Source organism: Pomacea canaliculata, linkage group LG11 (genome assembly GCF_003073045.1).
Source record: "Pomacea canaliculata isolate SZHN2017 linkage group LG11, ASM307304v1, whole genome shotgun sequence".
NCBI lineage: Eukaryota > Metazoa > Mollusca > Gastropoda > Architaenioglossa > Ampullariidae > Pomacea > Pomacea canaliculata.
This window is the reverse complement of record NC_037600.1, coordinates 12,267,767-12,291,878: the sequence shown is the minus strand read 5'-3', so window position 1 is coordinate 12,291,878 and position 24,112 is coordinate 12,267,767. Positions and strand designations below refer to the sequence as shown.

The following is a 24,112-nucleotide window of genomic DNA, read 5'->3' as shown; positions in this document are numbered from 1 at the left end:
CATTTGTTAGCTCCCCTGATTTCTTTGAGTAGATGACTTTCTACTAGGCATAGTGAGAGAGATCTAAACACACTGATAAACATTACACACACACAAAAAAAAAGGATGTAGCAGAAATGGAACGCAAACCAATTCTCCAAACTGTCATCCTGTCATTCAATCCAACTTCTTAAAATCCTTAGCAGGTTTAGAAAGAGTTTAATCAGAAACCAAAGCAGCAAATGGAAACAACAGCTGTTACTAAAAGCAGCCAGCAAACCTTTTAGAAAGATGAAGATACTAAATACCTGGTTTCTGGGAAGAGTGGAAATTAAACAAAACTTGTGCTCCCACTGCTGGCCGTTATCTGATGTTTTGTGTCCAAGCTGAGTCTTAATTGAAGATGCCAGTGATACAACATACTCTGACATCAGTACTTCTTGCATCGCTAGATAGCCTTCTACCAGTGCAAATAATGGCAGCGATTATTACTACCTCATAAAGAAGCGGTGCTGTAGGAAATTCAGAAACAGCAACATTTCCTGTCTCTGAGAGAGATGGAGAGTAGTAGAATATTTGGCCTTACAACAAAAGCTTGATCAAGGTGTTATAAATAGAGTGCATTGTACAACAGTCTTATTTACATGTTTACTTATGTACATGTTCACAGCAGAAATCGGTGCAAACTATTGTGCCAGACAGACTTGTGGTTAAAAAAAAAGTTTATTATAGAATAGGCGTGCGTTTATGTTTTCATACTAGCTTTTCTATTCATGGTTAGATAACTGTAAATTTACAGTGCAGTAATGAGAAGGAATAACATGCTGGCAACAAGTCTATTGATATAATTCATACTGTGAGTGTGTGTGCACGTCTTGGCTTCGATACGATTAGTCTCCAACATGGCATATGGGGAACTTTTGAGAAATTTTCTCTTGTTCTTTTCATCTCCTGCGAGATGTGTTATCACTGACCCTTGCTCCTGTGGGATATGTCACAGAATATCTGCTGTCACACATCAAAGCATATTTATTACAGGTTTACTTTCTTTTGCATGGACACTGACAAGTGGTGCCCTGGATAACCTTTGAGGTTTTTGTTTTGTTTTTATAAACGTCTATATACATTTAAAACAAGATGACACTGGAAGGTTAAAGCTTTGAGAGGAACCATTGCAGACAGAATGTCCGCCTGTCTGCCAAAGTTTGGTAACTTGGGGGGGGGGGGTTAAAGTGAGGGATGATGGAGGGGGGAATGAGTTACGGTAAATTGACAGTCCTTCCATGCCTTTCTTCGGCCTGGGCGCTTTACTAAGCGCTACAGCCTTAGATGATTTAGATATGGTGTTTGTGAACGGCGAAAATGTTCTCAGACGTTCTTTTGAAGAAGCTGTCAAATTTAGCACAGTCACTTTCTGCAGCAGCTACAATGCAGCACCCTCGAACACTCGGTCCGGAATGTCCTGGAACAGAAGCTGTAGATGACGGGGTTGGCGACGCTGTTGATGAAGTAGGAGCGTAGCAAGATGTTGTGTGCCACCTCCCACGCGTTGCCGTCGCCGCTGAGGGAGTCGTCGTCCAGCACTTTCAGGACGTTTAACACGAGGTAGGGCAGGAAACTCAGCAGGAAGACCATTGTGATGAGGAACAGCATGAGGGTCGTCCGCCGCGTGCCGGAGTTTACAGAGTCGGACCGATTGAGGAATCGCCGAATGTCGGCCTGCGTGTGGACGGTGGACCGGCGGCGGTAGCGTCCTTTGAGGGTCGACTCGCCAGCGGACTTTGCCCTCTCGCGCTGGTTCGACTTGAAGGTTAGCGTGTTGGTCGGAACCATCGTCAGCGACGCGGCTGTGGAGGACGTCGGGATCGACGACTTAGGGCCGCTGGTGGCGATCCGCGAAGAGTCGAACTGGGCGATCATGGGACTGTCACGTGACTTTTCGAAAGACGTGGTGCTGCATTTCCCTGCGATGTGCGGCTCGCTCTTGACGGAGGGTATATTCGCCTGCTGGAACTCCGGGCCTGCCTGACCTGCCTGATCGTCGTTGTTGTTGTTGTTACTATGGTTGCTGTTGCTGCTGCTACTGGCCTCATCTCCATTCCGCCGGTACGGAAAGGTGAACACTACGTCGTCTGTGGTCGGGGAGGAGCACTCCGACCCTCCTGCGAAGATGAAAGAGATTCGGCGGTTGATGCCCGTATTGAAACCGATCCTCCGAAACCGCTCGTGCGACCAGATCTTGCGGCCGATCAGGATATACAAGACGATAAGCGCTGCAGCCCCCGCTAGGAAGAGGACGAACTGGAAGGAGCTGAAGGCCATGGGGTACACCGTGCCCAGAAAGACGTCGGAGGTGGAGCAGTCGCTGCCGTTGATGGCTGCGTTGTCGGTCTGCACCGTCTGCTTGCCATAGATGACGGCAGCTGGCGAGGCGCAGACGAGGGCGGCGAGGGTGCAGACTCCGATGATGATGCGTGCCTGGCGGGGGGAGATCTGTTTGCGTAGCGGGGTGCAGATGCGTTTATAGCGCTCAACCGCCACCACCATCAGCGTCATACCCGACGCCACCGTGCAGAACATGTTGACGCTGCGCAGGATCTTGCACATGGGGCTGCCGCCGAAGGTGTAGTTGTTTCTCATGTCTATGGTCTCGCCGGGGATGGCCACCAGGCAGCTCAGCAGGTCGAAGATGGCCAGGGCCTGAATGAACCACCGGATGGTGCCTTTATGGAGCTTACGGTTGTAGACGTAGAGAACCAGTGTGTTGCCAATCACCCCTAGGAAAAAAGAAAATTAAGGAAATGGTGAAACCATGGTGATGATCGGTGTCGACATCGATTTTGTCTGGCCGTAACTGCTGTAAATGGAAGCACATTCTGGTCTGGAAAGATTTAGGTTGTGAGTGTATGGGTGAGCCAGAGAAGATAATAGTGCAAAAGAGAGAGGAGAAAACAAAAGAGAGAAAGATTAGGCAAATGGTCCTCCTAGGGTTTGATGCTATAAGAAACCAAAGACGAGAGACATAAACTAACAGCGGCTGATCTGCAAAGGCTCTGCGTATCTCATACTTGCTTTGACCAAACTGTCGACATGCGTTTACTGTCAAAGAATAAATTGTTGAATTATTTTGATTTTTAAGTCGTAAAACTTTGACTGAAACTCTGTGGTATGTGAGTGGCATTTTAATTAATAAATATTTATTTGAATTGTGTTGCGAGTGCAAGTAACTTTTTTTGGCAAATTATAAATAGCACCTTCTCTCCCAGAGAAAGAAAGTATAAAATGTTTTTATGGAGCATATGGCGAGCAACTAACCTATAACAAAGAGAATGCCCAGGAAGACGATAGCGGGGATGACAAGCATCGTGAACTCGTCGTTCTTCTGCCGCAGAAAGTCCTCCATGTCATGTAGGGGATGAGTGGCGTTTCTGGCCGCTGTCGTCGTGTTGCGCGTGGACCACAAGAATGTCCCATCGTCCACCTCGCTCTCCCACTTTGCTGTCGACAGCATGTTGTCCGAGAAGGCACGGACACGTGTGGCCGAGTCCATGCTTCCTGTGGCACTGAACCAGTCTACCCTGGTGGTAGCCGGGCCCACTCGTGACCACTGGCTTTTAGTTGTGGAAACTGAGTTTGCTTCTTTCATAGTGTCTTTAAAAAAAACGCCAATGCTTGTCAAACTGCTTGATATTTGGTGTTACTGAAATACAAACTTCAGTTGATCTACTTTTTAAAAGATGCGATGCTAGCAGTATTTAATTACAGAGCTTTTAGACCTCTAGAAATGTCAGCTGAGATAATTGATTAGTTTTATCCTCTGTGGTTCGTAACTATGGACACTTGAGGACCAGCGGTTCGCACAGTCTTGGCTGTAGTTTGCACAACTGTGTTGAAGTACCTGTGGTCTCACTATGATTCCAGTGACACAGAAACCTAAGGGAATCGACACAACTCCAAAAAGGACGAAATGATCGACGATATCGAGGACGTCAGAGCTGCCGTTAACGAGGACAAACTTGATACGTGATGGCTGGTAAACGACTGAAAACAAAAAAGAACGAAACTTTAAAACCAACCAGCAGTCTCTTATTCATGGAATTGTTTAAATGTTTATCGTTATCGTCAAGTGATTTCAAAATTGTCTCAGGTAATCATGGTCATGGTCACTTGAATTTCATAATTAATTAGTATCGTGGTTGTAGTTCAGGTTATTTCGCTCAATCTCGTAATCTAACGTCGTGGTTAACGATTCTTCGCGTTGATGGTACAGTTAAGTAATTCCTCTCACTTATGTATTATAATAAAGCCAGATCTCCACGGGTTTGGCTAATTACCGTGGAAATAATTCAGGAAATTCGCTGTGCGGTAATCTCTCACAGTGTTTTGACCATCCTAAGTCCACCGAAACTTTGAATCCTTTTATGTTGAAATGTTCTTTGCAAGAAACGTGTGCTACAATTAATGATCCCAATGGCTTTAGAGTTATCCTCCCCGCTCCCTCTTCTCGGCACCACGCATGCGCGACATACTTCAGAACTCAGTCATGACCATTTCAGATATGAGCTGGAGGTCAAGACTTCCTCTTGGATGTCATACAGAACACAATCGCGCTTGTGGGCGTTCACTTTTTTCCTTTGACCCCCATACGCTCCTTAATTCTACTCGAACTTTGGAGGAAAAGACGCACAAGGCACGCAAAATTAGCCGTTCCGTCATCGTCCTCCGTTGCTATGGCAACCCATCGACCTCTTGAACTCGGCAGGAACGAGGAAAAAATCTCCCCCAGTTTCATTCACAAAACAGATACCCCTCTCCCCCAACCACAATCCCCTTCCTCTCTCTACTATTCTCGTTTCTATGCGTCAACTGTTTGTTTTTTTTTTTCTCCTTTGTAATTACGATAAGGTCGAACGGAGCGTAACACGAGCAGCGCGTGCCTTAGCCGCCTGCAGCTGTGGAATTCCACTTATCGCCAAGCATTGTTCTTCACCCTCTTAGGAGGACGTGGGCACTACAGACTGACCTGCCACCTTCCTTTTCGGTGTGCACCGTGACACCATCATAAACGTCCCTACGGCCGGACGTACATCTCGTTTCCCGCCTAGTCTGACCCCTTCCCTCCTCCTCCATTCCACTACCAACCACCGTTTAAAGCAGGGGTGGGCAATTAATTTTCCAAAGGGGCCGCATGAGAAACTGGGATGGTTCTAGAGGGCCGGACTCATATAGTTAACTCAGTTTTACCCAATACTGTATATATAGTATATATACTGGCGGGCGGGCCGGTCAGAGACAGGAGGCGGGCCGGATCCGGCCCGCGGGCCGGCGTTTGCCCAGGTCTGGTTTAAAGGCTAACCCGAGACATAAAATTTAGCTCGCAGTTATCTGAACATAGCGCTTGTCGTTTGTATGAGTAAAAAAAAGCGTTGTGAAGTTTTGTTTTCCTTTTTGTTTGTATTATTAAGGGATTGATCTAAATTCTATTAACAGACGTAAATGGAGGTGATTGCTTGGAGCGTAGGCTAACAAGGCGTTGCTCAATCAGCAAGTTTATTTTTGTGAAGGTGGAAATTGAGGTCTTGACCTTCACAATATACAGGTGAGAAGTGAGATGGCTAACACATTTATCACTTATTTATTTTGGGGTGGTGTTGGTGATGGCTGGCAAATTAGTTTCCTGTAATCCTATTCATGTGTGAATTGTTCTGTAATTGGAAAAACCTTTCATTTGTTAGATTAAAAAAGAACTTAACAATAAACGTTTACTACTTTTGTAACCAGTATTCTGAATCTTCCTGAAAGTTCAATGTTATTCCTGTTGCTAGAAACACAAATGGTGGATAAGAGACTACAGAAAAGATAGAAATCTAGAACAGCAGAGAGAATTACACAAAAAAGAACGAAAAACTAGAAAGACAGAAAGAAAGATGTGGACAGAAAGTGGGCAGAGAAGGAAACTGTGAATGTCCCAAGAGGCTAATGTCTAGTTCACAAAGTGCATCATTCAAATTCACACCTTTTCTCTAACATCACATTTCCCGCGTGTTTCTCGTGACGTGCCGATTGTGTGCCGTAACCTTGCACTGCCCGGATGTTTCAACTTCATTAGCATATGCCCCCGGAAAATGAGGGGAGGGGGAGGGGCGAGGGGTAGGTAGCCGTGATTCATACTGTAAGAAGAGTCCACTTATCAACGAGAAAGTGACAAAAAAACGTCTAACTTTTACATAAGAAAAAGGCGGGTTAGATAACGGATTTTGATCACCACGGTAACATTGAATCCGGGAAGAAAATAATGCCTGGCATTTCAAATTCATTTTGAAAATTAAAAACGAAATGCTCATAAATGTAGTATTTTCCTCGGGTTTGTTCCGTGTGTTTATGAAGAGAAGGCCTTCAAAAGAAAGATCTTCATTTAGTGCTCTCGGAGCTGACCTTTTTCTGTAAGAGTGCGCATGCGTGTTAAAATGTGCTTATCACAGACTTCTTATCACAGACTTCTATCATCTCCGTGAAGTCTGTACTGCATATCTTTGGGATTAACTATACAATCACACTAAGTAGATAGCATGTCTTTCGTGTCTTCGTATGACAAGTACTTTTTTACGCGTATATTGTGATTGCTGATTGTTTGTTCAGTATCTCCACTGATAGGTTTGGGATTGTATTCCTCAGGGAAAGTAATTTCGTCATAAAAGTAACCATCAGTAGTAAATATTTATCTTTGTTGAAATTTATTATAATTTGCAAATTACTTTCTAACAGATGCTGAACAAACTCTTTCTAATTGTTTGAAAGAAAAAGTGTCTTGTCACTAAACTATTAGCTACTACAGTAAAATGTAATAATAGCAAAGTGTGTAAATACAAAATAAACAACGGAAAGTTTGCTCGTCAAAAATTTTCTGTGGTTTCTTACTTTTTTTATCTTTTTCGCTCGATCTGTTTCTATCTCGTGCAACCGATGGTCACTTTTTGAGGTTTTCTCTACAGTCTGCAACTCTGCACCATTGGCTAACTATGCACAAGGACCTTACTATGCACAAGATGCACATATCCGGAACCATTTTCTAGACTTTTGTTGACTCATCTACATAAACTTCCCGCTAACATGGGGAAATAATTATTGTATTTGCACCAATTATGTCGCCATATTGATACTTTTCAGTTTATGTACTTTTCTATTTATTGTATTTTATTATAGGGTTTTTTCTTCCATGATTGATACTGAACAAAGACAACTTTTCTTTCAGTTTTTCACTTGTTGTTTTTTTATTTGTTGTTGTTGTTGTTGTTGTTGTTTGTTTGTTTTTTTAGACAGATGTCTCTTGACAAACGACAAGAGATCTCACGTAACGTTGCATTTCATCAAACTTTCATCTAAGTCGTAGGAGGCCAGCGCCTGTGAACAGTCTGTGACTACCTCAACATAATAATGGTTGACTCCAGTATTTTAGTCCGGAAATTTTTTAACAGAATCTAGCTATTTCTCAGTGATTATAAAACTGACTTGATGATCTTACTGCTAGAATTCGGCTATTTTTCAGTGATTGTTTTTGAGACCAGCATCCATTATTATTATGTTTGTTTTTCGTTTTAGTAAAGGGCTTAGAGCCTATCTTTAATGGTGGGGAAAATCCCTCTATAAACTTATTGTTGTTGTTTCTGCTGTTGTTGTCTGCTTACATGTTCTGGTACTGGCATGCATCAGAAATAAGGGCTCTATGATAAAGTACTAAGGTAAGTAAAATTGCTTTCTAGTATTTTTTTTAAGGCCAACTGGCCTAGCATTATACTGTCTCCGCGAAATCGAGAGGCACCTACCTACAGTCAATTTTTAGCTTCCCTCTTTAGAGCAATGTCTAGGTGTTAACAAACCAAAAAAAAAGAAACTTACTGATTTTCTTATCTTTATTTTCTTATTTAATCATCTTTTAAATGAAGAAATGTCATTGATATTGTGAAAAACAAACCTAAACCACTCACATACGCACTCAAGCACGCACACACAAACATATGTGCACAGAGGTCATGTCCAGATATCCTTGTACGCAAGCATGCACGCACTTACGTACATATATATAGCTCACGCATGAAAATTTCATGCACACATGAATATAATGATATATACATTAGTATACAAATTTGTTTATTTGTACGTGATCTTTGTGCCTTATTTTAATTTTATAAATAAAAGTTAAAGTAAAATTTAAAAAAAAAAACTTACATCCAATTCAGCTGCACAAGAGTGTTTGGGGTTGTAGCTCCGTCCGAAGTCAGTGAGCTGTGAAGATCTTCCTAGCCGTGTCTTTTCTTGTGGACGCCAGATTTGAAAGTGAGCGGCGTTTAGCGCTAATTGTGGTATGTAAATTCTCTTGTGGCGCTCGTGTGCGCGCGCGCTCCCCACGTGACCTTCTACAAATGTGTCGCCCTGTGCCACTCAGCCTGAAGTGCACAGATAGCCGCAACGTATTTGTTTACGACAGACCATGTGTTCAGATCAAGCTAATTGTTAAACAAATTGCACGTTGGTTATGCTATTTGAAAATTATTTAGTACTTTTAATTTAATTGATCATCCTCTATGAGTGTGTTTATAAACAAAAGTACTTACAGATATGCACGTGAATTTTCTTAATACTTTAATGAATTTTTTTTTTTCAATTCACGATTTCACAAATGAACCACAGAACATTGAAAACTAGGAATATTTCCTTTTGCATATGAGAGCAAACAGACATGCAGGTAAACTGTCATTAATTAATTTTAATGAAACTATATAATTTTTTTTATCTTAAGTTGAAAATTAAACGCAGAACACTTAAAATTAAGAATACGATCATTTATATTGTCTTCTTGTAATATGTACATTATTTTCTCATGTTCACATCCCCAACTTTCGCCTCTTTCCCCTACAGACATAAAAGAACATATGCACGTTCACATGCGAGAGCACACACGCATGCCTACATTAGTTTTGTTTGTGCATGTTTCAACCCCAAGATTCACTTTTCCAAAACGACCCCTCAAATGTTGATATTCAGTAAAGAGTGGACTTTGAGAGCGAGGGCTGCCTATCTCGCCCAGAGCACGCGCAGCACCAGTCAGCATATAAGAGCTCGCGCCACATCCGACTTGAAAGCGTGCCGCGGCGCTTTCAGGTTGCCAGGGTCAAAGGTAACGTCGCCGCGCTGGGACAACGCCGGTCTACGTCATTTCTAAGGAAGGAAGCCAGGCGAGAGGAAGTAGAGGGGCTGACGGTCTCAAGGAGGTTGTGGGGGTTGTTGGTAGGAGTGGGGGAAGCGAGTGTCTTTAAACTAAAATTGTACACAGACGCTCGCGCAGATTATAAAGGCATGAACGTGCAATTATTTCCTGGTTAGCCGTAGCGTCTGAACTGATTTTAACGTAGCTATAACTGTCCGTATTCATCTGCCTGATAATTAAAGTTTGTTCATTACAGGCAACCAATCCCAGGACGAGAAGAAGGTCACATGACATAAATCCCAGCTGCTTCGTCAACAAACTAAGCGCAGCGATTTCATGTTCAGAACTCAGATGTAAACAAGGAATATTATGCTGTTGTTTGTTTATATTTTCTGTATTGCGTGAGTTAAGGTGTGGAAAGAAAGATAAGCTTAGTAAAGATAAACTTGTGCATGCTTTCTCTCTGAGTCAGGATGACACTATTTTAGACTTTGCAAGTACAAAGTGAAGAAACTTGCAAATATATAGCAGAACCCATTTTTTCCGAAGTAAATTTCAACAGCTGACCCATAGTCATATAGGTTTATATACATTGCACAGACTCGCACCCACGCACACACACGCGCACACACATACACACAAAATAAACATGCGCACGTACATGCACAGAGAGGAAGAGAGAGAGGAATGGAATCGACAAGAAAGTGTGTGTGTGTGTGCACACGATCATACATATCCGTGCTTGCTCAAGGGTCTTTGTGGCCATTTTTGGTGGAAGTCGCTAATTGGTTCCTTCCTGTCTCTCATTACTCTTAAAGAAAAATAATTTTACACACCCATTTAAAGTTCCTCCCCAACCTCAACCCCACCTCCCGCGCACCGTGACGGTAGATTAACCAGCTCAGCTGAGTGCTGAAACGATTTTTTAAAAATATGATTAATGGTGCTCGTAATTTTGTTTGTTCAGTTTTAATGCCACTAGCACAAGTATGACACGTAGTGATCACAAGTCGATATAGGCGCTGCCTAAAGCATACAGAAAAAATGAAGAACGACTAGACACTGACCGAGACGAATACGTGACACTGACACATGCGACAAGGGATCGAAATGGCCAGACTTCTAACACTATGAGAAGAAAGATCATCCTCATCTTCATCTTCATCTTCTTGCATCTATCACCAGTTACTTATGGCTTTGTCGGTTTTGTAGTCTTTCGTCATCGTGCACAGAACATTGAGTTCAACTCCTCACTGGAAAATAAACATATCATACTCTCCAAATAATCATCATCATCATCATCACCACCACCACCACCACATCATAGAAGTGCATCAATGTTCGTAGAATTGTTCTTTCAGGGGTGTCAGAAACTATCAACTTCTCCCCTGGCCTCTTTCTCTGTCACTCCCTCACATTCTCTTTCTCTCGTTCATGTATATTACGTACTGCTCTGTCGCAAATGCGGAGCTCGTATTTTAACTTCATGCTTAACTACTCATTTGATTTATTTTCCTCCTAGAACTAATGATTTTTAACCATACTAATTTTTTTAAGAGTACAGAAGCGTAGACAGAAACGATTGCTCTAAAAGAAAAAAATTATATACCTTATAAAAGTTACTGCAGAGCACTTCAAGATGTCAGAGCGTCAAAGACAGATGTCTCGGCGCGCCTGAGATTTTCAAATTTTTCCCATCGCGCATTTATTTTAAAAAAAAACAACAAACCAACCTCATATCGATCGATGGCACAAGTATCCATAATATATGTATCACATACATCTTGCTTTTAGCGAAAATACTTTTTTCTTAGAAGACAATACTGTAAAGCTTTCCTTTATCGACCAGGACAAACAGGAAAACAAACACGTCACAAACAAAGAGATCTAAATAATACATGACGTCACGGCCAAGCAGACGACAGTTTCGGAGTCTGCTGTTTGCCAAAAGCGGAGTCCATTTATAATTAGAACTGGTAAAAAATAGCTAAAATATTACTAAAACAGATTTTAAAATGTGTTATAATTTTATTTTAGAGATTATGATTCTGTCATTTGATCATAGGAGTACAGAATTTTATTAATCACGCGTAGAATATTCTGTTGATAAGGAGATCTCCCTCATGCTTTATCAGGAAACACACCTGGCTCGCTAAGACTGCTGGGATTGAGTCGTGTATCTGGCCGTCTGCATGGGTGTGTGTCTGTATCTGCCTGCATTTGTGCGTGTGTGTGTTCGCAGGCTGCCAGTGTCATCGACATTTCGCACACATTAACAGGTGGGACTTGGCATGAATGTGAGCCGTTAGCGGCAAGAACAACATCGACTCCGACGACGAGAACACGGTAGTCGCGGGCAGCTTCCCTCTCAGCGTGTTGTAGTTGTGGAGCAAGGCTCACCGGGTATCTCAAAGGCGGTTGTCGCTTTTTCGAGTCGTTGGCTGCTGTACTTGGGCGCTTTACGCAGGTGTGACACAACACGTATATCAGGTAAGTTTTTTGGAGTTTGTCTTTCCTTGTGTGGTTATGGGGCGACATGTCTGCACGTTTGTAAATTGTCGAGATGTAAATGATTGTAAATAGAAACAAAATCCTAATTAGATAACGTGACTAGCTTAATGACTGACCTACCACTAGCTTTCCCCCTCCTACTGGCCAGTTTTTTTTATTTTATTATCAACGCGAGATGAAACGAGGTTTTTGTTCATTTTGGGTAAGCCACGTTGACACAGAAATTTCGACTAACGATTCGAGGTAGGACGAATGACTGTAGAACAACAGTCGAGTTTAGCCTACAGATTAAAAGTAGTTGAAGTCGAATCACACACAACCTGCTGGCAAGTGAAGATCGAGTTCATTGGTGTTTGATTGCGGTTGTTGCACGGGCTGTTAAGTGTCACTGCGACGTAAACAAGAGCGTTTCTTCTCTGCCTCCCTGTGACTAAGGCTGCCATGGAGCGTGGTTATGGGTCGAGCCAGCCCAACTTTCCCTTGCCCAGCCTGCACGGTGCTCAATCGATATGAACCGCTGATGTAGTCATTTAAATACGGACTGAACACATCCACTGGCAGCTAGTCTGGCCTGTGCTGATAAGATTCTTTCTCATGTTCAGTCCGAAATAGAGAGTCACTGGCAGTGCTAAGCTTTCTTTATGGGCATGTTGGGCATGTTGAGGGGCGGGGGACGAGTCATAACCGATTATATATAAACTAAACGCATTACAACATGCAGTAGGGGGGTGGGGAAGAATTTTTATAGTGTATTTGTTTTACTTTGTTTTAATTAGATCATGGTTTTAAAACCATGATCTAAACATGTTTTCCGCAATGTGTACTCTTAAAAAAACTTTTTAGAAGTGATTGTATGTTCCATAATGTGATGTTTCTTGTGTCTTATTTTTCTGTTATTGAAAAGAAATCGTATCACTTAAGTCACAGGTCAAGATTATTGTCGTGTCAAACTTTATTTGGTAGTAGGGTAGGAAAATGCGATGTTAACAACATTAATAAGTGCACGAGATTACACAAAATTATTGCGTAAATCTTAAACATCTGAAACAGTTTTTTCCCCTAGCTGTACGAAACTAAGTGAAAATAGCGTGTTACCCATGAGACTTTAGCTCAGACGTGTATAAAATTCAAAAGGGACACCACTCAGCGACGTGGACCGAGTCTTAGTGGAATGAGCCATGAAGTGTCTGGAATAGCAATGATGAGACTAAGCCGGCATAGAATTGCCTCTTGGCGTGAAATATCGACCGGACTTAATCCTGACTTTGCCTGCTTAAGTCCCAGGAATCACGGAATAGCTGAGGACTCTTCCTGCTGCCTCCCCCTGAAACCTTTCCTTCTCGACCCGTCCTAGTCCTCCATGTCACTCTGTTTTTTCCTCCTACGCTCTATTCCTTTTATCTCTCTCTATCATATTTATCGCATGTACTTTGCTGGATTTTTGGTGGAGTTTTAACAAGTGATGCAATTGTGATTTCATTTTCGCTATTGTCTTTTTTATTCGCAATTATAGTCATTGTCTAATCCATTACCATTACCACCACCCTCACTGGCGTTATCGTAACCACCTCAACTTTCATTGGTCTTATCGTCTCCGTCGTCCTCTGGCTATTTGCCGGGCGGTCCGGTGGTGCAACAGTTGGCGCCTGTCACCAATACAGTGAGGGTTGACTGTTCTGAGTTTACCTGTCGTCTCGTGCACGCTGTTCTTCCTGTGCATGTGACATCTGTTTACATGGCTGGCTGCCTTGCCGTGATATAATCTAAGTTGCTGGCTCGGCGTAAAACCCGTTCCCCATCTGCCTACTTGCCTTTCAGTGTCTCCTCGTGAAAATGAATGAGCAAGAGAAAAGACCCGAAGACAAACAGCATAAACTTCATTTGACCGCAGCTGAGATTGTGTAAGAGTTGTCTTTTTTTATACAACTTAATCGAATAAATTGTCGAATATGTGACTACGTTCATCAAATTCGCTTCTACATGCATACTCTACATATATGTCCGGTTAGGACGCATTCGTTGAAGGCAACGATATTTTAAAAGCCTTGTTTTTAGTCGTTGTCTCTCCTGTCTGAACTGTTCTTCCTGTTCGCGTGTACGTTAAAAGGTTTATTTCCATTTTCACTTTTCGGGAAGAAAAAAAAAGATTCTCAGGTTACTCGGAACAGCATTTTCCTCAGGATTTTGCACAAATGCTTTCGCAAAACTTCTTTGTGAAACATTTGAGCATAAAATGAACACTGTGCTGACAATACCCTCCAGTCCCACCTGTCAAGAAGATCACTTTTTTACAGCACACCTAGAAGATAAACATTTCCTCGCTACCTGTGAAGGTGATCATCATATTGTAAGGTGAGTAAACCATCTAGGCACACCTGTGTTCGTCAACATGCTGGGTGATCTGTGTGATCTTACAATCTCGCTCTGGGCTTCACAAACCTGTTTTGCATAATGGGCGGCAAATCAAAGGGAGACGGATGTAGAGAACCTTAGTTTTCGCTAAAGTGCTGGCATTTTCTGAATGCAGTGTAAACTTTCCTGAAATGTCGCTTTGGTATCTGCTTTCGCCATCATTGGCTGGATGCAGGAAATGTGACCATAAAACCCTGTCTTTCGCCGAGGCATCGCGTTTCAGATGTCTTGTAGTGTGCGCCTGTGCACAAATCCCTTGCGTGTGTATAGGTTCAAGCGACAACGCTCCTTGCTAGCCACTGTCAGTGGGTTCGACAGTGACATGACAGGCATTGCATGCTGTCGCTTGAGCCACGTGCATCTTGCTTTTGCAGCCGGTGATGTCTGGAACGCAATTACGTAAGTGAAGGGACCGTTAGACAGCAGGGAGAGTGTCCATCCACGTGAGTGGGGGACAGTATGTTAAAAAAAAATATTGAAATATTGTGCTAGAAAATGCCGGATACGATGGTTGTTGTGAGCCAGATTGTGTGTGTGTGTTATGTACCTGGGTGTTTGTACCTATGTTTACCTTCATCGCTTTTCTGATCGCCAGATTTTTTTTTACACGATCTGATTGACGGTCTTGCGAAATCTGATTGTAAATCTTACTCAGACTGTCAACTCAACAAATATTTTTCACTCTTACCAGCTTTTTTTTAACCCCTTAAACTACAGTGGATAAATCTGAGTTGTTGTGTTGTACAAGGAGCGCTGATTCCTTTAGTTAATAAAGATAGTATTCTACTCACAAAAGGTTAAAGGCAAGTTGCAGTTTCGGGTGTTGAATGCATAATAAACCCTTTGCAGTGAATTGGAAGCTACCACGAAGGGGTATTTATATTTTACACCTTAGTGGACTGATGGATTGAGCCCAGTCGCTGGGATAGGCTCCAAGACATATCCGGCAGAGAAGTGTCCCGATGGCGGATGGGGCGGGAGCGGGGCCGGTTTGGGGTAGCTATTATTCATTCAGCAACTGTTAGAGCTGTTTCAAACAACAAGCAGCATTGAAGAACGCCCTCAGTCTGGACGGTTCTGGATGACGGGACACCACGACGACCAGTTCATAAGGTTGACAGCTCTACCCAACAGAGCCGTCACTGCTGAACGTCTAAAAACAACCTGAGATTGGCAACGCTTGTCAACGTCAGCCAGCAGACCATCCGCAACTGCCTACGTTAGTATAATCTGAGAGGCAGGACTGACTGCATCAGTATAATCTGAGCGGTAGGACTGCTGCCGTTCTTGTACCATCTATGCAGCCACTCTACCAGGCTCGCGTGCAGTGGTGTGGATGTCATCAGTGCCGAGCTGATGGCAGCAGTGGCACAGAGAACTCTGCAGTGACAAATCCAGGTTTACAGTCGTGGCAGACAATTAATGAGTGTGGTAGCACCCAGGAGAACGATTCATCGAAGTCTGCGTTGGAGCGCACCTCTGGCGTGGCGGCGGTTATCAGGAGGGTCTGGGGAGGGATCCATCTCCATGGCAGAAACAGTTTCGTTCGTGGCTGTGACTGACATCCGGTACAGGAACGAGGCTGTTCAGCGTCTGATCACACTAGCTTTACAGGCCATAGGGTCCAGGTTCCATGGTGCAAGATGATGGCGCCACTCCTCATTGTGTTTGCGTAGTGGCCGATCTCTTGCAGCAGCGGCACATTTAGCCCTTGATTAACCATAACATTCACCTGACTTGGCTCCTGTTAAGCCCGTCTGAGGCGTTCTGGGATGCTGCGTTCAGGCCCAGCCACCCACAAGCAACAAATGTAGCCCAGCTTTTCCCCGTTTTTGCTGGAGCGGCCAGCCATTCCTCCAGCGACTTTTAGTGTCATTAAAGCAGGAAATGGCGGCTGCACACGCGTTTGGCTGTCAGAGCGCAACACATAGTTCCTGTCATTTTTTAATTCATGGAATGTTTTGTTTGACAGTGACTAACCCATATTTTGGTTTATTAATAAAATTCTTCTCACACATTCAAATATGTTTACATATGTTGAACAGTCATTCGCACTGTGGTTGGTTTCTGTAAGCATTTTTCTATCCCTTTAGTTTTTGTTATATTAGTTTACAGCAGTGGAGAAGTAGATTTTCTTAGTCACTTGGTGTAGTGATGGCATGGATGGTCGTATAGACCATTGTCGATACGAATGACAGGAGGTAAAAAAAAGGAAATTGGAGAAAAGCAATTACGGAAAAGGATCGAGTCCAAGCAATCCAATTCTTCTTCAAAAGTGTTTGTGTAATCATTCTGTTCATCGGCCGAATGGAATAGGCGAAGGACGGAAGACTTAGAAAATGAAGTAGCAGCTTGTGAGAATGAGCAAATGCGCTGAGAGAAGAGAATTCTTGATGCCATCGACAAAAAGGGAAAGTTTCGTAATCAGATTTCAAGTCTGAGAAGGATAAACCTCTTTGTCGATCCCGGTTTCACTTGCACCAACTTTTATTCATTATCTGCAGAAAATCTTCAAAGCGACCTTCAGCTTCATTTGATATCATCTAGAACTTCAGTCGTTAAGAAAATGTGTCTGTTTATTTCATCAAAGTTCAAAAACCAGCCAATGTTAATAGTGCTTACCTGGCCACATGCATTTTTTGTAAATGATTTTGTTTTCAAACCTGAATTCGATAATGTTTGCTTTTTTAAGACTCGTGTAAGTTTGTATTTCTCCAGTAAACGGTGATAATTGTAGTACTGTGTCACATATGTTTGCACAGTCCCTGTAGAGCAGATTACCACCTATTGATGGATGGACCTGACAAACAGCCAGCAAGCTCTAAAAGGATCAGGCTTTCAGAAAAGTTAACAAGACATTTGATTTTTTTTTTATCAGCAGCTGACATCTTCACAGACAATGAACAGGGACGTGCCAGGCCTATTGTTAAACTTTTGCCTAAGATTGAAGAAGATATTCGCATTAAAAGCTTTTGGGGATTTAAGAATAAAGCTGCTAATTTTAGAAAGGTATATTCTTAGAGTGTGTTAGGGTCAGCAGAATTAAGGTGTCTTTACGGGTGCAGGCAGTCATCCATGTATTAGCTAAAACCATGAGTGTTTATTTTAGGTACTCTGTGCTTTTGCTGACATATTTCTCCATTGTTCACCGAAATAACCGTTCATTAACTTTGGTCAACAGTTTATTATTAGAAGAGGGGTCAACGTAGGATGAAGACTATAGTTGTCCGTGTTTTGTATTTTACTTGTGCGAAGTGATGTAGAACTATAGCTTTGCACAGCAGAGCATGTTTTAAACAAAGCTTCGCAATATTTGTCACAATGATTATTTTATAAGCAAACATTTTGTGACAGCTCGGCTAAATCTATAAAATGTTTGTCGTGTAACTTTTGAGGTCAGACGTACAAATAGTCTGAAATGATTGTATGTCAAGCCCTCGCTTCTACTTGAATGCAGTGTCACGTGTTGTCATTTTGTGTGGGCTTGTTTTGTTTTTGAGTTGGATGCTGTCTCTGCAAACTGGTTGCTGTCAGGAAAAGGTCGGGGTTAGCTGATTGATGTAGTTACCAAACATGAGGACAAAGATTAAACTGACACCTGAGTCTTAATGGCGATTGTTTTGTGGAAGAATAGTTCGACGCTCTGCCAGAAATAAAACTGATGTGCAACCAGATAAAACACGCAGCATTAGCTGGAATGTTTGAAAAGTAAAAATAGAAGAAACATTATCTGATGAGAAAGCGCGTCTACAATCTATTGTTTTGTCAATGAGGACAGACTTTACGCCTTTCATTTTTACTTAAATTTTGTCCCTTTTCTTTTCTTCTTTTCGTTCTTTTCACTGCTCATGGTAGCAATTTTACAATTTTCTCCATTAAAAAGACTTGTCAGGTATTTTTTTTTTTTTGCACGATGTAAATAAGATTTTCCCTTTATCTTCATGACACTGTAGAACTCTGAAGGTTAAAATGTCCTCGATGTCCTCGTGACAAGTTAGTCGTGACAAGGTGACCCGGAAATGTTCTGCTTAATTTCTCACAGCTTATCGCTCTGACCCTTGAAGGGTTCGAAAGAGTGCAGCATGATGTCAAACTACACGACTGTCAAGGAGTAAAGCTTTGTCTGTAGATGTAGATAAGATTATTAGCTGTCGCCCACGCGCCCGTGATTAGTCCGTCTTTACCAGGACACACTGATAAATATGTGAATATGTTTGGCTATTCTTGGTAAACAGGGGTACCTGGGTTGCTTTCTTCCACTAACTTTTCCAGCTGTAATTTTATTGTCAACTTTAGATATATTACTTCACTTGAGTCGAGCTTATTATTTATGGTCAGCGTCACTGTATCAAAGTACTCTCGTGAACTCTCGACGTCTTATAACGTGAGTGGCTGACAGCTCCTATTTGGCACAAAGTTTCCCGGGAAGGGAGAGGTAAACAGTTGTCGTTCCAGCGAGCCTGTCACTTCTCATCCTTCTTTTTCTCTCTCCACGACTTTGTCGATCGTTCTCGTTCTTTCACCTCTCACAATGCCAACTCCCATTTTCCACTTCTCTCATTTCTTTTTCTTTGTCGCTGGCTCGGTTTCTTTTTCCTCCTCTGCTTCTTACCCGCCCACCACCACCACCATCCACTACCCCGCCTGCAATACCTATATTTTTCGTTCTCATAGAAACTGCTATCAGATTACGAAGTTGTTCATACTTCTGTTCAGCAGAGGTGTATCGCGGATTGGGGCATAGTACTGCTGTAAATAAGCCAGCGGTGACGTCTAAGAACTAAAAATAAAAACAACAAACAAACATTAAAAAATAAACATTTTCTGGAGCAAGTTACACTAACAAACGCAGCCTATTACTTCGCTTAATCGAAGCGAATATCCTGCCAAGCTTAGTAGGTGTCGGATAAACCACGGAGGTGTATAGGTGGATCGCTGTCTACCGAGACCAACGCTTAGCCTCTTGCGAAATTATCCGCTGTTAGTCTCGGTGAGCCTTAACAATGAATGTGACTAAACCGAAAGCTTTGTACAAACCTGCCTTGTTTTAGTAGTTAATCTGAAATGTGAATAAACCGGAAGCTTTATACACATCTGCCTCGTTTTAGTAGTTAACTGGGGGGAACGTCTGCCAGCAGTCCAGTAATACAAGTTCGTGGATAAACGGTGAAGATGAGTTTAGTGGTGTCACACTTCGCCACATTCTGTTTTATTTATGATACCACCGGCCTGTAAACATGTTCCAAATATCTTCATATGTTCGGAAATCTTAAAAAAGGTATGCTGATGATCAGTTCTTTTTATCCGGTATTCAGCTACCGTCGAGTACCACATCCGCCATGCCATCTTTCACGTGAAGAGCACTGCCAAGTGTGACAACAACCTGACAGTGATAGGGAGGAGTGAGTGAGGAGGAAGAGAGAGGGAGGAGCCAAAGCGAGGGAGGGAGATGGAAAATATTTGTGGCAAGTTAACTGCACCCTTGCTGGTATCTTACAGCAAGCACGAAGATGTCATAAAATGACGGAGATGGCTGTCAAGTGCGCGCGTGGAGCTTGTCGCTTTGACATTGCTAGAGAATGACATAACCAGTAAAAGTAGATGACACATTGTACACTGCTTTGTTGCCTGACTTCTCTCTTTGTGCTTTTGTGTGTGTGAGCACATTTGTACGGTGTATTCCTTTAACTTTTTAAGTAAACTTTCTCTCTCACACCTGTAAAATTTGCCATATTCACATATTCTAAAACTTGTCGGGTTGAAGGACTACCGGTGATGAGTAGCCAGCATTTAGCTTCAGTTAGATGAGTGAAATTTCGCATCAGCCGTATCACCTTTCCAGTGAAGAACTTGTCAAGAGTGGCAACAGCTTGGCGGAGGCAGGAAGCAGGGAATGAGGAAGAACAGACAAAGAGGAAGGAGAGAGAAAGAGAGTGAACGTAGGCCGCCGGAGATGAAAAGCTTCGGTTAAAACAGCAGAAGATTCTCATTGTCCTGTCTTCAATAAATGATCAGTATTTCCCCATTACCGCGTAATTTCCTTTTTTTTTTTTTTTTTGTCACATGGTTTCTGACCTCAAAAGACCTGTTCAAAGCTAAAAATTCGAGGCTGTTCAATTCTATTTTTGTTTTATTTGGGTTTTTTTTTTAAATCTCCTTAAAAGATTCCCGATAACACTGCTGTTCCCTGGACGATGTGTGTGAGCTATTATCTAGATTTTATTTTGTCTTCTTACGAAAACTTTTCCATCCGTGCACTAACAACTTGCGAAATTCTTTTCGGTCACGAACACTGCGACCGAAAAGAATTTCACAAGTTCTTAGTGCATGCCATTTCAAGACACGAGAGGAAACTAAATAAAACAATAGACTTCTTGAGTGCAGTTTAAAGTCACTTTAACCTTTTTGACCAACGAAAACAAGCACGTGAAAAGATCGGAAATATATATGTGGTAGAGTTAATTGCATCCTTGAAAGTATCTCATAGCAAGTGTAACGCATTTGAAGTATTTGTCGCGATCATAAAATGATGGAGACGATTGTCGAGTGGTTTGGGTGAAGGCCGTCGCGTAGACACGACTACCGAGTGACGTCATCAGAAGCAGACATTGCTTTAGGCTTACATTCTTTCTCTCTTGTGTCTCCGTGCGTGCGTACGGACTCAGCTGTGGATTTCTTTTAACCCTTATATATATCACACACATATACACAGTAACATATATTTTATTCTTTGTGTTTTTATGTAACTGTTTGCCATGTGACGCGAGTCGTTTCGTTGGTTAGTTTTAGGCAGGGTAGACAACACGGTGCCCGCGGACATGTTGATACCTGGCCTGTCTATACAATAATGTATTTACTCAGTAAGTTTGTATCAAACAAACAGTTCCTCGTGTTACTCTGTACCTTGAAGTAGCTGATCTCAGTGTCAAAAAGGTTGGTGACCCCTGGTATAAGGTGTATGGAATGACAATGTGTTTGTGTTGCTGGAGACATGAGGTTATGTTATTCATAAAGTAGGTTTAAGGGATTATTGTCTTTCTCTTTCTTTGTTCCATTATTCATTATGAGATTTCACATATAGGGTTAAATAACGAGTGAGTTTGTATAGTGCGCACCCGGCCAAGAACACAAAGAAAAGATGAAAAAATATTGCAGCTCTCATTGCAGTTTTGTCGCTGCTCTGCTGGATGAACTCTTCTATGTAGACCAAGGATGTTGATGTGGTAAAAATTACAGGTTGGAAAGACATTGTTTCTTTCATGGCGAACGCAGGAAGGATCAATAGTGAGTAGTAGTGAAACTGGAGAAACCGTTACGGCGTCAGGTAGAGAAGACGACTGCAATGGTAAAAAGTCAGGGATTGAAAGTCATCGTTTGCTCTGCTGGAATACATCTTCTAGCAGCCAAGATTGTGATCAGTTACAGTTCAGAATAGAGATCGTAAAGTGACATTTTATCTGTGGCAAACACTGCAATCGTTACTCAGGTGAAGTGTACCTCAGATCATCGAAAGACTGCTGGGATCTTTGTAGTCACAAGACAGAGAGAAATTGTAGTAAAAACACGATTGTTTGATGCTAATGGAAGGTCAGAAGTAGTGACGACTTGAAGTCATTATGGATTCATGGAGAAGAAACCAGTAGTCGACACGAAATTAGAAAGACATAGATGAAAAATGAAAAGGCAAAGAGTTCCTCTCAGTGACGACGCAAATAAAAGCACTGACCCATACATTGGCACCAGAATAACCAACAAATCATTTGAATAATGTGTAAATATTTAATAAAATGTGGGAATTTCTCGTCCAGAGAAAAGTGTTTTGGGATCGAGATCCATACCCACGACACCCAAATCTTACTGCCATGGCGACCGGCGCTTCAGCCACTGCGGTTCCCACCAGTTGCCTGAGAAAATGCTGAAGAGCACTCTGAAAATGTACGGACTCATTCTGAAAATACCAATGTATTCCCATGCGTGCAGGCAGACAAAATGTGTCCGGGTTTCAACCTCCAAACATGAACTTGGTCTCGACACTAGACAGTAGCTGCTCTCTCTTGATGCTGATTTACTTTTGACATGACATTGACTGGCACGCCACTATGCCACTTAAAGCGGACACTGTTGAGGGAGATGGCGAGGCACATGTCGGTGGTCATTATCTAATTTCTCCTGGGATGCGGGTTGCTGTCTGATGACTGCTGATCGAATCCGAGGCTGGCCGCGACGATACACGTCAACACTCATTGTGAGTGGGTGTATGTGAGAGTGAGAGAGAGAAAGACCTGTGTGAACTGGAAGTTTCACATATCATTCTGATATGTTGCTTTCGACCCCCATTTCCTTCTCAGCAGTGAAGAAATAATCAACGAACTTCAGGTCTGATAATCCAGCAAGTCGCAGCTCTGGAGAGACAGCAGCCTCATCCGACCTAGACTGCACATACAGCTCCGCTTGACATGCTTATTCTTTATAAAATTGTTGGTTCATAAGAACACATTTTCTTGAAGCTTAAATTTGCTGTTGAAAACAAAATTCGTTCTTAACTGTTAAATTCGATCAGATGCGGAGACCAAAAACAAATACGCTTGCAGCATTGCGGCAAGAACATGTCCTACTTGTTTTATTAAAGCCTGAAGACGGCTGAAGGATGAGCAGAGCTGGAGGCCTAGCCATAAAAGTAATAAAATCAACGGGATATTGATAGAGGGAGACAGGTTTGCCTATAATCAGGTCAGCCATTTTGGTGCTTAGCTATTCAGTCGAGCTTTGACGGAGACTCAAAATAACAGAGCAGCTATCTAGTAATTATCGAGCTTATAATCATTGAAGTCACGAGGCAGCTGTATATTGTTATACAACTTCTGAAGTGTCTCAACTGTGTTATACATGGATGCTATTTCTTCAAATTACCCTAGCTTTGTAATAAGTCTATATAGTCTATATACACTACGACTTTATTAATCCACAAGGGGAATTACATGTAAGCAATATACATTTGAGTGTGTGTGTGTTTTAACTAACTCAATAAATTTTTCTCTCTCTCTCTCTCACACACACAGAGCAACAGTAAGTATAGTTGGTACACTGTACTAGGTCACTTCAGATGTCTTTTGAAGGATTTGCTGACCACGTAAGACCTTCTGCTTGGGTCAGGGTGATATTGGAACAGATATTCAAATGGGAGACAAGACTGTTCCTGTTCCTTAGGGAGAGGTCGTGGGACCAAGAGATGAAAGGAAAAATGATGAGATTTAAATGAAGGACTGATAGAACCGAGTGAGGATGACAGAAAGACTGCATTTCAGTAAGAAGAACAGATGTTGCTGACTGCAACTGAGGATCGTGTCATAGTTGCGCCCCATTTAATCTGGTTATCGAAGATAATATCTAAATGACCATAAATATCGATGGCATCAGCAAGGATAGCACTGTTGACTACATCAGGCGTGTTCATCCTGAAGTCAAAGATCATTTTCCTTTGTCTCTGAGGAAAGGAAAGATTATTAGTCACACAGGAAGAGCGCCACTATGAACATGTTCATTATCATACAAAAGGTGCACCAAGACAGTGTCATCGGCAAATTTTATAAGAAAGCTCCTTACTACCCGTAATGCTTCTACAGCTGTTCTTATATTGTATAAACAGTAGTGGGGACAAACAGCAGCAGTGTGGGAGACCCGCACAGGTGATAGCAATGTCTGATGACAGTTTCCTTCGTGGGTATGACAATGTCAACACAGAAGATGTTATAAGAAGACAACTTCAGCCAAGTCATTAATGTTGTAAAAGGCTGCCAGTCTGAGCAGTCAAAGCACCTTGCAGGCGCTCCCTTCTGTCCAGCACTTTACTGTCTTTACCGCCGGCTTAATTCGATTGTGCTGGATGGAGAAAACACAGGATGGGAGTGGGATGGATATTTTACGCCGAGTCAGCAGCTAAGACTAGATCACTGCAAAGCAACAGATGCCACATGCAGAGAAAGAACAGCGTGCCCGAGTCGAGAT

General features: G+C 42.3%; 1 protein-coding gene and 1 long non-coding RNA gene across 3 annotated transcripts; one reads left to right on the top strand and one right to left on the bottom strand.

Moving 5' to 3' along the window:
- Window positions 1–182: 182 nt before the first annotated feature.
- Window positions 183–8,388, bottom strand: LOC112575625 (muscarinic acetylcholine receptor M2-like). Its single transcript, XM_025257599.1, has 3 exons — window positions 8,206–8,388; window positions 3,295–4,020; window positions 183–2,756 (listed from the first exon to the last, which is right to left on the bottom strand). The coding sequence occupies exons 2-3, from the start codon at window positions 3,623–3,625 to the stop codon at window positions 1,387–1,389; spliced, it is 1,701 nt and encodes a 566-aa protein (XP_025113384.1). The 5' UTR covers window positions 3,626–4,020; window positions 8,206–8,388; the 3' UTR covers window positions 183–1,386.
- A 2,926-nt stretch (window positions 8,389–11,314) lies between these two features.
- Window positions 11,315–19,718, top strand: LOC112575893. 2 transcript variants are annotated; one of them, XR_003101699.1, is made up of 2 exons: window positions 11,315–11,674; window positions 19,423–19,718. It is a non-coding gene; the product is annotated as an uncharacterized LOC112575893 (long non-coding RNA). The 2 variants fall into 2 exon arrangements; XR_003101698.1 differs by lacking the exon at window positions 11,315–11,674 and adding an exon at window positions 17,472–18,542.
- The last annotated feature ends 4,394 nt before the right edge of the window (window positions 19,719–24,112 follow it).